Raw genomic sequence first — 14,966 nt, 5'->3', positions numbered from 1 at the left:
AGAGATGATTTATTATTTCTTTATTTCTTTTTTTCTTGTATTGATAAATTAATATGAAACAGAATAAAGGGTGGTCCTATATCTTATTTGTTACTACTATCCAGAAACGTCTCATTTTGTACTGTACTCTACCTGTACTGAATCGTACTATTGCTGCTACCTCCCTCCCTTCAGAGAGCATGCATTTAAATCATAGGATTATAATGCATTACAAGAAACAAATAACATTTTTGAACTAAGCATACATGTTTTATTTATATTGTAACATACCAGTTAAATAAAATATAAATGTTTGCAGAGTTTTGTAATGATTTATTACTATATTACTTAGCAGTGTCTTTTTGCAGCAAATAACAACGTAACCAATCAATATACAAATATTAACACATTTATATATCTCTATATATAACATCTATATATATTTATGGCTTTTCTACCAAAGACATAGCATATTGATCGTATTCTCTAAATAAGTAGTATACATATATATATATGTAAAGTTATGTCTGTGCACATATACATTTCAAAGGGCAAAGCAATGCTAAATTTGGCTAAATAATAAAATCCAGAATTGGTTCTAAATAAATACCCGTTTGGCAGCTAAAAGAGTCGACTCTTACTGCTGAGCTGAGACAAATGATCCGGCTCACTGAAAAGAACCAAATTTCCCATCACTATCCTCCACCACCACCATCAGCGTCACCATCAGCCCACAGTCAGTCGCTCTGTGCTGGGTCTCCAGGCGAGGAGTGTCCCCCCCAAACGCTCGGGGTAACTCAACAAGAAGCTATGGATTATTTCGTGCGGGTTTCTCTTTATTTTTGAAGCCATTTTGGACTCGTGAAGACTTCTCGGAAACGGTGCAGGACTTCCCCAATACGAGCAGCCACTTTAACTCGCAGCCGTTAGCTTAACGTTATTAAGTGTTTGAAATCGAGCCAGTGTTACTGTTCGTCTGTTTACCACTGGCAACGAGAGCATTTTAATGTATTTTCTGGACTGGACTAATCCAAACTATATGTATAGGTGGATAAATCACTCTATACCTTACTCGATAGTTAGCCTACAGAGGCTAGCAGGTTTCATTTTGCTAGCTAGCGTGGCGGCTAACTAGCAGATATCGATATTGCCAGCAGGCTACAGAAAGTTAGCTTCCAGTCGTCTGGATTTGGCTTGTGATTAGCTCCTCGCACCCTCTTACACAGACTGGATTCGGTGCTTAAAATCTTAAGGTGTTTCACCACATCTGTTAGACGACATTTTTTTTTGTGATTGATGAGCCGTTAGGGAACATTTCAGTCTTACAGGAAGCCAGCAGCAGCAGCAGGAGGAGGAGGAGGAGGAGGAGGAGGACGGCAACATAAACAACAAGAAGCGGTGTGAAGATTTTATGGAGTCCTGCGCTTGTGTGCCAAAACGCGTCTGAAAGATTTGCATTTTCACTGTAACCATCCAAATATTAAGGAGGACGAAGTGACACCTTAATGGGACACAATTCAACCTGTCTCCTCCCTAATTCCCCCTTTTCGGCTGCAAAACGTGTCTCTGTTTTATTGCTGTGAAGCTGGTTTTCTGCTGTCAACGCTCAGAGGGAGCCTCTTCACTGTGCAGCCACTACGATTAGAACATTTTTTCTTTAGCACAGTGTTTACATTTTTAAAGGAAGACGTCTAAAACGCTCGCAGCACTGGAGACAAACCAGTCGTTTGGACGGATTTCCACCAGGAGAGTCCCTTGAGACCTGTAGGATTTGACAGCTGTCTCCAGAACCCAACATCTGGTGCATCTCTGTGAGACATATCACATTACTATAAAGCGAGGAAGCCTCAAAACGAGATCTCATCTGCCTTTTTCCTTGCAGTATTCTCCTCACAATACGCCCTGCATGGAGAAACCTGCATTTATGCACTAAATGGGATTACAAGCACGGAGATCCAGCGGCCCTGCATGGTGACTGTGTATTATTTCTGCAGTAACCTGTCACCCAAATGTCTTCCCTACTGAATTTCCCTTTTTCTGTGACAATAATGGCAGTTTGAGGCGAATTGAGGAGCCGGAGACAACGACACCAACCATTCCAGTCGATGGTCAGCCCCGCCGTCCGCTCAGCTGGCCCCCTGTCACGCACCTTCACCGCTTCATGTTGGTCTTAACTGGTGGAGGACATTGTTTTTTTTAATTCCCTGAGCCAGAACCCATCCCCAGCCCGGTTATTTTATTGATTTGGTCGTCCCAGGGTCGAAAGATGGCGGACCTCGAAGCAGTGCTCGCCGATGTCAGTTATTTGATGGCGATGGAGAAGAGCAAATCTACTCCAGCGGCCCGGGCGAGTAAGAAAATCATCCTGCCTGAGCCCAGGTAAGCACATTTACACAACGCTATGATGCCGTGCTTTTTATCTGTTAAAGGCTTGAATCTTTTGTGCATGTGTTGCAGCCATATAGGGAGATGGAGGCGTGCTTCCTCTTAAACCTGTGACTTACTGTACATGTTCAGAGAGCTATGAGTGTGGAGGATTCTACAAACATGCAGTGGCTTCTGCAAAAACATCCATGCAATGACTTAATTGACCATTTTACACCTTCAAATAACCAATAAGTTAACCTAGTGTTGCAAAAAAAATGATGAATCTACAACAGCAGGATATGATGCAGCTGCATGCAGAATATTTCCCATGATATTATCAATATGTGCAAACAATACCCAGTGTAAATGGAGCTATTTCTCTGCTATTAGGGCCCAATTATTCTGTCAAACTCTCTACATATCCTCCCAGACTTACTTGACTATAAATCATATAATACATTTGTTTCATGTAGCATGTGCAGCACATTTATTGAGGCTGTCTGTGGTGGTGTAAACTGTAGATGATTAGAGAAATACGACTGAGGAGCTTCTGTCGCTCTGTGGCTTCATGATATCACCATAAACAACCGTGAAAAGACTCAATTTGCATGCCTTTTTACACCTACAAAAACCAAGTGTAAATGATGTCCTTGTCTTACTTCTGTGCCTTAACATTCTGAACACCCTCCCAGGTTTGTTTGGTCATTGGTATGTTTCATTTGGCGTGTGCAGCACATTTATTTAGGCTGCTGAGTCTTGTTTTGTGGTGGTGTATATGCCGTGTAAACCCTTTGATGCAGTGTATGCAGCTCCCCTGCTCATCCATGCTGTTTGTGAGAAGAGTAGGCCATCAGATGAGGCTACAGCTAACATCAGATCAGATCTAAATAATACACCCCTCCCAATCCCCCAAACATTCACACATAATTGCACATCCTTTTGTCCCTGCGGTGCAGCTCATCAGGCCTGTGAATGTGTCTCTTCAGACCAGGTTTCAGACATATAGTCTGCAACTTAAATCGAAGAGGATGTGGTTGGAATTTGGTTACTGCGATAGTTGCATTTCATACCAAGTTTGTAAATGTCACAGTTTGGGTTCAGTCAAATGAAAACCAGTGTGTGTCTGTATGTGCAGCAGCTTTGTGTAGTCTTGTGTTGATCTTGTTTACAGTTTTACAGTTTGTACTTAACATTTATTAATCACAAACTGTTTCTGACACACCCACACGTGTGTAAAGAGCCTTTACAAGTGTACATGTGGGTTAAAACAGCCATTATATTTTAAACCAGAGTGGTTTCAGAGGAGGTCAGCTATTCATTCACTCACTGGCTTGTCTTGACAGATCAGCAGAAAGCAGTGATCCGCACAGTTTGTTACGCACAGTAATGACTTTGAAGCCTGTTGATTGTTCTACCTAAAATGATTAAATATAAGGATATTATGTAATAACCTAAATCTATTGCCCTTAATATATTAGAGTTTAATATGATATGATATCAGTCATTACCTCCTATATCTCTTATATATCCATTAACATGTCATAAAGAGCAGAAAGGCCTGGCCCTCTCCACATGTTTGAGACAGTAATTTCACCTTCAGTGCACAGGTTAAAAGGCCCTCAGGGTTTGTAATGAAGTCTCCCCTTGGGCAGTTCTTGACAACAGCTCATTATGTTGCTTAGCTGACAAATGTCAATATTAACTGACATGGGTTAAAGGGTAATTCCGGTATTTTAAACCTGGGCCCTATGTTTTTTTGTATATTTTGTCTCTAAATCATTAATAGGTACTAAAAGTTATTGAATGAATCCAGTAGATTGCTTCTGTCTGCAGCCTCTAAACAGACTGTAATGGCTGCAATGTAATCATAGATGGCAAAAAAATAGTGCGTAGCTCTTGTTTTTTTCACTGACCGGCTCAGATTGTTATTCTAAGTGTCTGACAACATTACAGAGATATCCCTACAGAGATAGACCTTTTTGTTACAGAGGAAAATGAGTTAATTAAGCCAGGAACAGCCGTTACGTCATGCTCTTTAAAACCACCAAACTCCCTTGACAAAAACAATAATTTTACCTTGCGAACACAGGAGTTCAGTTTGTTCGATTTTGTTATTGCTTTACTCTGGTTTTCTAAAACAGCAGTTTGGATCCAACTAAATATTGACCGAACACACACAATAACACAAACAAACTAACCGAACAAGGCAGAGGTAAGCTAGCAACTCCCATTTCCTGCAAGGTAAAATGTACTGTTTTTGTCATAGGAGTCTGGTGGGTCTCAAGAGAGCGATGTAATTGCTTTATCTGTGTAAAAAATGATACCAAAAGGTGTTTTTCTCTGTAGGGATCCTTTCTGTAATGTTGTCAGACACTTAGATCAACAGTCTGGGCCTGTCAGAGACAAAAAAGAACTTTTATTAGAAAGACTTTGATCAGGTTCATTTGCTCCAAAGGATTACGCTGCAGCCATTACAGCCTGTTGCACGGCTGCATGCTGCAAAATATAAAAAAAAAAAATTAAAAAAAAGGGGGTCTAGGTTTGAATTACCTGGTTCCCCTTCAACGACAAATGACTCACTATACATTATAAAGCAGTCATTTCATTATCAGTCACAAAACTTTCTCTTTGTCGCCTTCCCCACCACGATGTTTGTATATTTGAGCTCATTGGGTTCACCTCACATTAGCTTCAAATGACTGCAAACCATTTGTGAAATGTTTTTAAGTTGATAAATGTGGGTTTCCTTCCTTCAGGCAGTCGCTTGGTTTCGGTTCACGTCAGTTTGCTATTATAATTATCTTGCACAAACTTGTGGCTTGTTTCACTGAGCCAATCCATTCTAGTTAATTCTACGTCACATTTAATTTTTGGTCAAGTCAAAATCATGTAACTGTTGGCAGTACATATCATCATGTTTCAGTGCTCCATAGTAAATATGACCCCCGGCCTACCTTTAGTTTAGAGACTCAAAAAACACTCTGACAGTTTGGAGAAAGAGGCCAACTGAGCTCTGGTAGGATAAGTTTCGACCTTCAAGTGACAGAATGAGTTTCAAAGCAGGGCAGTGGTGGCTTTCCAGTTAGCGCTAACAAATGTGCTACAAAGGTAGATGAGCATTGGGGAGTTTTTAAAGTCTTTGCTTGTATCTTGCTCCCTCGCACTGTGCTTGGTTGTATTGTTTGCAAGTGACCGTTGTAGACAGCTAACAGTGCTAACGACACACCAAAGCTTGATATTAGTTGATACATATAATGTGTTGTATGCTATAATAATGTGGGATCTATAATAATTTTCTGTGGACATCTTAGGACATTTTTATTGCACTGAAAATGGGTCACTGTTTGTAATAATTAAACTGCTGTGATTACAAGCTGACTACATCTACCAATGTCTGAAAAGAGCAACCTGTCAAGGCTGCTTGGCACCATAATTTAAAACTAAAATAACGATAGTTAAAGCGAGGTACACAAGATAATCGGGCCAATCATGGGCCTGACTCCCCCCTTCAGACAATCGGAAGCAAAGGCCCGAAATGTTCCTGTGTTGTGAGGTATGTTGAGTGATTTTACTTCCACGATCTGCTTTGAAGGCTGTCGTGGCCGCAGCGATTTAAAATCGTAAACATTAAACATGTTCAGTATTTACGATCTGATATCCTGTTGTGTGGGGGGGACCCTGAGGACAGCCGAGCATGCACTCTGTGGATTGTCCCATGGAACGAAACAATAGCCAATGGGGAAGCAAGCTGACTGAAGAAGGAAGCACAACAACCGCAGCCATGGCGACAAAAGCAAATGTGAAGGATAAAGTAACATGAGCAGCCCACGTTCGCGCCGTCTCCACCACTTCATCCACAGTTTGTTCTTTTTTTCCTTCCTGAATTTTCAGTAAAAAGTCCAACAACTATCATCACCAATTCTTCCTGCCCGTCGTCCGCCATGTTTGTTTACTCTGAAGTCTCGTTTGACTGAGTCAGACTCTGGTTGTTGGTTAATGGAATCTGTTAGTATGTGGTGTGCTGTTCTGGCGTTATCGTTGCTCTTCACTCACTACAGAAACAAAACTGTTCAATCTATGATTATATATCGTCATGTGTGGGCTGTCTCACATTTTCAACATCTGTTAAGATTTGAAAAATCTTTTACTGTGTGCCAGGCTTTAAGGAAAGTTCATCGCGAATATACTGCAACGACAGTGCTAAAAGTCAAAGGAATATTTGTTTATATCAACAAATCCTATGATGACTAATCTTCCTACATTTCTTATTATTTTCTTACTTCCTGTTTGTGGCTCTCGGCCCCGAGCCAACTTTCACCACAGAACTATTATATATTTAACACCCCACATGTATAGTTTCTTTTTTAGAAAGACTTAGGAACTTCCTAAAACAGCTGGTCAGTCTAACGAGGCAAAATCATGCATTTGTTTGGGGTCTATTTTCAGCGGCGCATGAATCCACATTTGGTGCTCAAGTGAGTGTTCTGGCAGCAGGATGGTGTTTACCATGTAAACGGTGTTTAATAGTTTTGGACAACAAATAGCTGTAAGGAACAGAGGAAGACACTCCTGATACTTAACAGTTAATTAACAATAATGTAGAACAATATTACGCCTTCTCCTTTAAGTAAAAAGGCCGTCAATATAATGACTTTCACACCTGGTGAGCCTTTGTGCTCCAATCAAACATACAAACTAAAGAGACACACCTGTACGTGGTTGGAGTGCCAGTCACCACTTAATGATTGATTTTTGTAAATCTATAAATCTGTATTTAATGCTGCTTTTAAAGTCCTTCTGAGAAATCCAATCGATACCCAGGCGATACATTATTGATCAGCATTGAGCGGCTCTGTGTTGGTGTGTGCATTCTGCTTCACACACAGTATAAAGTTGTTAGTGTTAAGTATAGTTTGTGTGTTTTTAGCCGTGGAGCATTAATGAGGATCATCTGGTTTGAGAGGGAAGCTTTTTGCCACGTTACTAATTGAGGTTCACTGCTCCTCATTAGATGTTCACGCACAAATCCAGGTTGACGCTGGAAGTTAATCCAAGGATTGGCAACCGTGTGCCACTGAGGTGCTGCTGACAACATTTACTTCAATTCCACCTGACGAAAACACTGATTATCTGGTTCATAATCTGCAGCTGGCAGATTAACAACATGATAGAGGAAGGTCATGCAGTGAGGAAGCTTCAGGCTGCACAAACGCTTCATGTAGTTCTAAGCTGCATCAGACAGATGTGTTTCTGTGTGGATACATCTGAACACGCAATTGTGTGAATTTAATTTGTGACGGGATTTTCTGTTTGATGTGAGCTCAATTATTTATTATCCAATGTAATGCAGAAGCATCAGAGATAAGAGCCTGAGCTAATGGACGGTAAAAGCAAAGCAGGACTCAGAATAATAATAAAATGTACTTAAAACGTGCAGTAAGGTCATGATTATCTAATTTACACTGGATGTAATGGCTGCATTATGTTACAGCCTTATTCCACATGTCGTAATCATGGTTCAGAGCAATGAGTTTAATTTGGGATTTATTTTAAAGTATGTGAGAATGTTGTGGCGAAACAAGAGAGGAGTGAGATATTTATGGATTCTATCTGTGAAACTAGTTTCTGTAAATAGCAGAAAAGCTGCAGAACTTGTGTGCAAACTGACTAACATTTATGCATGCACAGTTTTAGCAGTAGCAGTCGTGCATGTGTAAAGGTTTAGCCACATGCTTGTGGTAGGGGGCAGTTAAATGTGGCACTTTGGAGATAGCGTGGTGCTGCCACATTCTCGGCAGGCCAAGGCTGTGTCCTCTGGCAGAGAGGTGAGATTTTGACGGCAACACTGGAGGCTGTTTAGATGAGAGGCGTGGGGGAGGGCGAGAGGAGGACCCGCTGTTATCTCAGGAGGTGGAGATGCGAGTGGAAATGGTGATTTAGACTCAGATGGCAGATGGACAGAGCCGTTGTTGCATTAACTTAAAGAGGGGGTATTATGCTCTTTCACATTTTAAGACATACGTATATGTTACAATGTTGGATGTCAACCTAAACATGGGTGAAGTTTCTGTAGGTAAGTCTGTCGGAGTAATCCCCAGGCTTCTCCGCTCAGTCTGCAGACTGCTGTGAACTGCTACATGCTGCACTTTGTGATGTCACAATATCACTGAGTTTAAATATAAATATCATGTCTTTACTAGGGTTGTGTATGGGCTACATATGTATAAAGATACAGAGGATACAATTTACATATATTATGAAATATTCAAGTAGTGAGCTTGAACGAAGCTTTTAAGGTGACTTTAAAAATTGATCAAATCTTTGTCCGTGCTATCGTGGTGCCCATTTCATCACCTATTTTTATTGGTGTGATTTAAAACATCATTTCTTAATCGTCATCGAAGACTAAATGAGTCTAATATGCTCATAACATTTTTAATATTGTTCTGTTGCACTCGTGGGATGTTCACATGGAGCAGTGACTCATTCGAAAACTACCAATGGGCCCGTTTGACCTCTGCGAGACGATTCCGCCTCAAACACTAGAAGCAGTGTGTGCGTACTCTTAGCATATATAATATTACAAGTAGCATGAATCTGTGTCTCACTTGAGTCATCAGGGTTTTCTGCCACCTCCTATATGTGCTTGCTGTTTCAGTCGGTATTTTAATGATTCTTACCACCTTTGCAGCCGTTTTTTTATTGCTAATATCCCCAAAAAAGTATTGAGTTCATCAGCAGTTGAGGTCTCACACACACATTGTGGAAATGGGACACCAGATCGAGCATGTTTGCTGCAGATTTATTCATGCTTGCCTCTTTAAAAGCAACAAATGAAACCCTGAGCTGAGCAGACATCCCAGGCAATCGTTGCACACTGGAGGTATTCACAGATTTCATTTTCAGGTGCAGTGAATTAGGACAGCCAGTGATTATTTTTGTTATTGCATAATCTTGCTGCAGAATAAATGTGGACGGTGCAATTGTGTTATAATCACACAAGGTGCTAAATCCCAAAACTAACATTGTTACTACTGCTGCTGTCTCCAGCCAACGCTGACGTAGCATTGTTCCTCTAAAGAGCTTTTCTTTTAGCTTTGAAAACAAACTATTGTAGAATATCAGGTTTTTAAGGTTAATTCTTGTGCTATCAAACAAAGAGTGTTGACTGAAAGTTCTACTGACAGGCTCAGATTGTTATTCTAAGTGTCTGACAACATCACAGAAAGGATCCCTACAGAGACAGACCTTTTTGTGACAGAGGATAAAACAAGAAACAGCTGTTACATCGCTCTCTTCAAACCCACCAGACTCCATTGACAAAAACATTACTTTTACCTTGCAGAACTTGGGAGTTGCCGGCCTACTGTTCCCTCAGTTGGTTATTTATTTTATGTTTTATGTTGATGTTACATAAATATTGTTATTGTCTGAAGTGACCTTTTAAGTCACATATGTACACAAACAAACTAATCAGTAGTAGAGCAGCAACTCCTATGTTCTGAAAGGTAAAACTTCAGTTTTGTCAATGCAGTCTGGTGGATTTGAATAGAGTGATAAAACCGCTGTCTGTGGTCGGAAAAAGTCATCTTCCTCTTTAACAAAAATGTGAAGCGATCCTTTCAGTGATGTTGTCAGACACTTAGCATAACAATCTGAGCCTGTCAGTGGCTACAACAAGAACTGTTAGTGGACCCACGTTGATAAGGCAGGCAAGGTTTTTATCGATAACATAGGAGTACTGTATATCAAGCTTTATCAACTCTACAGGTTTTGAAACTGAAACTAAAGCTTTAAATTATTTTTGTCGCTCTGTGAATCATATGGAAATGATCGCTTGTTTGAAAATTGCTCAATTTGTCTAAGGCGGCTCCATTCACAGCCCCTTAATCCTCCACCTGTTGCTGTCAGCCACTGAGCAGTAGCTAGAAAAACAGGTTTGAAAGTCTGACTAGTTTCCCAGGTAAAGAGAGTAATTGCATGTCTGTAGTCTTAAATAAGCTCAAATACACATTCTTGCCTCCTGCTTGGATCATGTTTGTATCATCGGCTTCACACTGAGCTGCTGACAAATACAAAGCTGCTTATGAGAGAAACACAGAGGTTATAAATCAATAAAGCAAGGATTAAAGATGAGTCTAAAATACATTGTAGCGGGTCAGGACCTTGGCTCTGTTATCAGCACAGTTCAATTACATGCCCACAGACCCAGCTACAGAAATGTCAGTGACATCCTGTTAATATGTTAAATATTTACACATCAGCATACTTCCTGCAGTGTTAAATAGTCTCCAGCACAATGTTGTTACAGTGTCAGTGTGGAGATCAGCAGCTAATGAAAGCTGAGCGTGTGTCTTTACACTTAAAGCTGCTGTTAGCTTGGACACTTGTAATGGCTCTGGCTGAACAAAGAACTACAACCAAAGATTAGCAACGGAAAAAAGAGAGAAATGATCTGAGCTAACCTAATTCCGAATGCTTTATGCTGCGTGTACTCTGACCTTTTACTGCAGCACAGTGAGACCTCAGTGGTGTGCCAACACACACACACACACACACACACACACACACACACACACACACACACACACACACACACACACACACACACATACAGTATACGTGTATGTTTTGAATCCCTTTCCACCCACCTGGCGCTTGATATTGACATTTTCATTAGCAATTACTAGTATGCCTTTACGATAGTAGGCCATGTTGAATATGGCAGCTTAACCTCAGCAGCTGTCCTGTCAAAGTAGTAAATAAAACAAGTGTGCAATATTTCTTCCCAAGTGTTGTATTTTTAGGCCTAGGACCTATTTTTTATTTATTTTATTTATCTATTTTACATATTTTGAGAAATAAAGGAGTAAGAAAAGTTTTGATTCGATTGCTTTAATCATAAGGCGCTAATTTTAAGTTCTTGTTTTTGCACCTGACAGGCTCAGGTTGTTACACTAAGTGTCTGACAACATTACAGAAAAGATCCCGAGAGATCTAGAACTTACTTTTAAGGTAAGGTCCAGTAACAATGCTCTCTTCCAAACCCCACTGACAGAAAAGGTCATTAAACCTTGTAGAACACAGGAGTGCTGCCTGGATCGGTTAGTTTGTTTTTGATATTTTGTGACTTTTGTGTTTTAAATGGTTCATTTGGATCCAACAGAATATTTCAGTAACACACAGAAACCAAATAAGGAAAAGCTGATTGAGGTAGCAGTAGACCTGCATCTCCTGTGCTCTGCAAAGTGAAAAAATGTTTTTGTCAATGGAGTCTGGTGACTTTGAAGAGCGCGATGTAACGGCTGTTTCTGGCTTTAAAAAATCATCTTCCTCTTTAACAAGAAGGTCTGTCTCTGTCGGGATCTTTTCTGAGGGAGATCTGAGCCTGTCGGTGGAAAAACCAGCTTTTAGCGCCCATTTGCCTCAGAGGATTACGTTGCAGCAGTGACAGCCTGTGTCACTGCTGCAGGTTGAAGCAATACACTGGAGAAATTCTTAAAATAATTCAAAAGTAGGGTCCAGGTTTAGAAACACCAGAATTATTCTTTGACTGTACTGAAGAAGATGTATAAGTAGGTCAGGGTCTCCCTCAGTCACAGTTCTTTGTCTTCACAGCGTTTTTGTGGGTTTGTCTCAAAGACAGCAGAGGAACAGTAAGCTAACGTTGAGAGCTTTTGTCTTGTTGTTGTTTAGTTGGCGAGGTGAACACGCTTTCTTCCGACTCGACTAACAGCTGGTTCATGCTCCAGCAGATGTAATGGAAGCAGAATTATGTAACTGCAGCCCAAAGGAAGGTGTAGCGTGTGTTTCTTATGGACCTCGTCCGTGTCCGAGTCTACAGCTGGTACCAGAGCAGGACAGTGTCACGACTCCTTGTTTCTCGCTGACAGAAATAAACGGTCTTGCTCAAGGACACAAACAAATATATTTCTATTTGCTAACCTGCCCCCTGCAGTTACCCAAAGACCACCGACGCTCCCACACAGGTCACAGAATTAACAGATCGCTGCTCTAGTGTCTCTATTTTATTATCCATTATTACAGCCACGTTTTTCAGTTTGCGTTAACGTGAACATTTCTCTTCGAAAGTATAAAACTGCTTGACCTCTACAGACAGGGACCTTATGCCTTATGGTATATTTAACTGTTAATATAATCTACTATCTGAAAAAGTGTTGAGTTACTCTTTAAATGACTGACTGTGCCTTCCTTGCACTAGAAGACTGAAGTCCAACACCCTCTATTGTGTAAAGGCATACAGTCAAAATTAGACTGGGTATCTTGTAGGGTCATTATTTAAAGAACAACTAGATTCTTGTTATTTCCCATCATGCACCTGGTGGTTATGTAACAATAGAGCATGAACAGATGCAGCTTTTGGCCCCAGCTGCCCATGTGTGTGCAGTAGTTTGAATTATATGCTCCGATTGAGGCTGAAATTTTAGTTTAGTTAGCATTACGAGCTAGCTGGCTGCTACTAAAACATCTCCTTCCTCCCTACTTTAAATTCTCACCGATTCACAAGCTAACGGCTGTGCTAACACTGTATGCTAACAACAAGCGAGCATGCATGTCTGGCGTCACATTCAGTGAGGACACAGTGACAGCAGCCCTCCCCGGAGTCTCCTCCATGTTTACTTTCGACCTGGTTTGCTGCTAAAGAAAGCACTCCTATTGGCTGCTGAAATGTTCACATCATTGAAGTTCACAGTCTGCATGAGCCCAGACAAAAGGCTCATGATATTACTGAACATGTTTGATTTTATAAGCAACATCAAGACAAAAAAAATGACTGACTGAAAACAGCTTACACTTTGTTGTATGTCCACCGGCGCATCAAATCCAGCAGAACCCTCATCATTTCATGCCATCATTAGCAAGTGTCTGTGAAATAAAAACAAAAGTGTGTCACGCCAGCATCAGTTTACGGTGAGACTAGCTAGCAGGCATGAGACACATGACGGAGGGATTCATTAAAGACTGCAGCACATGATGTATATATCAGGAATATGCTGACATTTATAGCTGGACTGTTGTTTATTTATGGTGTCACATCGTAGCTATGAAGCCTTAAGATGCTTCCAGGGCTACAATAAAACACTATTGGCGCTAATTTGCACCTCCAAAATATATATTTTAATGCAAGTGGGGAGAAATTTTCTTCTTTGCATTCAGTTCAGACGTATTTTGGGGCACATGGAGCTCAAACCCTGCAGCAATTATCTTTTGATTTGTCACATTCGAGCGTGGTTTATAGGTGAAGCCACGATGATTGTTTCACCTCTTTGACATGCAGTGAAACTGAAGGCTGCTCATAATGCAGCACATGAATACCAGCATTTGTGCTACATTTATCCACTTGTGACAGCCCACCACATTCCCAGCGTCATGGCAAGCCCCTGTAGATAATATTGCCTTATTTATCACTGTGTGCCAGCAGTCATTCTGTCACTCAAACTGCATTGTCACAGCAGGAGCCTCTTTGTTTTCTGCTCCGCTCCGGTCATCTGCTCCCGTAAGCTAATGTCGATGTGTGAAGCTGCTGTTGTCGCTGTCTGAGGGTTTCTTTGGCATAAAGCTGTTCACAGCGAGGGCTGTGTATTACTGAGAAAACTGTGACATTGTTTCTAGGAAGATATATGGCTGCTGTTTTAAAATGCCGTTTATCTCAGTTGCACATGTTCTGCGATGGAGATGTTTAAACTCAAGCAGTTAAAATGCAAATATCCTTACAGACAGGATCCTTACAGAGAAAGACCTTTTTATTAGTTAAGATTTGTATTAAGATAAAACAGCTGTTAGATCATTCTTTCCAACAGCACCAGACTCCATTGACAAAAACTGTAATTTAACCTTGCAGTAAATAGGAGTGGCTGATCTACAGCTGCCTCGATCAGTGGCTTTGTTTGTCTTAATGTTTGACTTTGGTGGTTTAAGTGGTTAGTTTGAACCCAAATCAATATTTGTGTAGCAAACAATAACACAGACAAACAAATAAACCAACAAACAAACTGTTTGAGTCAGCCATAAACAAGCTCTGTGTTCTGTTAGCTTAAATTACTGTTTTTTTGAATGGAGTCTGGTTGCTTTCAAGAGATCAATGTAACAGCAATTTTCTGGTTTAAAAGTCATCTTCCTCTGTAACAAAAAGGTCTATCTCTGTAGGGATCCTTTCTGTAATGTTGTCACACACTTAGAAGAACAATCTGAGCCTGTCAGTGTCAAAAACAAGAACTTCCAGTGGCACACTTTGATCGAATGCCTTTGCAATCTACTGGAGCAATTCCAAAATGTTTGCACCTATTACTTAATAAGACTCCAAAATTATGTAAAAAAACGGCCCAGGTTAAAAATACCACAACTACTCTTAAATGCATCAGCGTTTTCATCACCCCCAGATGTCTCCTCGCTGTCTGTCATGTCCGTAACACTTACTGGTTCACTGTCTGCTGCTGATATCCTCTCTCACTAACCTCACAGACCACACTTGGACATGTGTCTCCCACGTTTCTGTTTTTATGCCTAATAATGCTCGACTTTTACAGTAAATATGTCTGAGTTTGAGGTTGTGAGGTTTCATACAAATAACCCAGAGTCAGCTGCTAATGATTCAGAGG

The 14,966-nt window shown here is 40.6% G+C and overlaps 1 protein-coding gene across 1 annotated transcript in view; it reads left to right on the top strand.

The window, feature by feature from the left end:
• The first annotated feature begins 707 nt into the window (after positions 1 to 707).
• The window catches only part of grk3 (G protein-coupled receptor kinase 3), a 63,863-nt gene continuing 49,604 nt past the window's right edge, over positions 708 to 14,966 (top strand). The window contains exon 1 of the mRNA XM_069673838.1: positions 708 to 2,358. Coding sequence (XP_069529939.1) covers positions 2,246 to 2,358 — 113 coding nt within the window. The 5' untranslated portion in view covers positions 708 to 2,245. The remainder of the gene's footprint in view (positions 2,359 to 14,966) is intronic.

This window comes from Semicossyphus pulcher, unplaced genomic scaffold (assembly GCF_022749685.1).
Source record: "Semicossyphus pulcher isolate SPU_LCO1_2020_fin unplaced genomic scaffold, fSemPul1.0.p SCAF_22, whole genome shotgun sequence".
Taxonomy (NCBI): Eukaryota; Metazoa; Chordata; class Actinopteri; order Labriformes; family Labridae; genus Semicossyphus; species Semicossyphus pulcher.
Note: the sequence above shows the minus strand (reverse complement) of the source record. Positions and strands in the feature narration are given on the sequence as shown.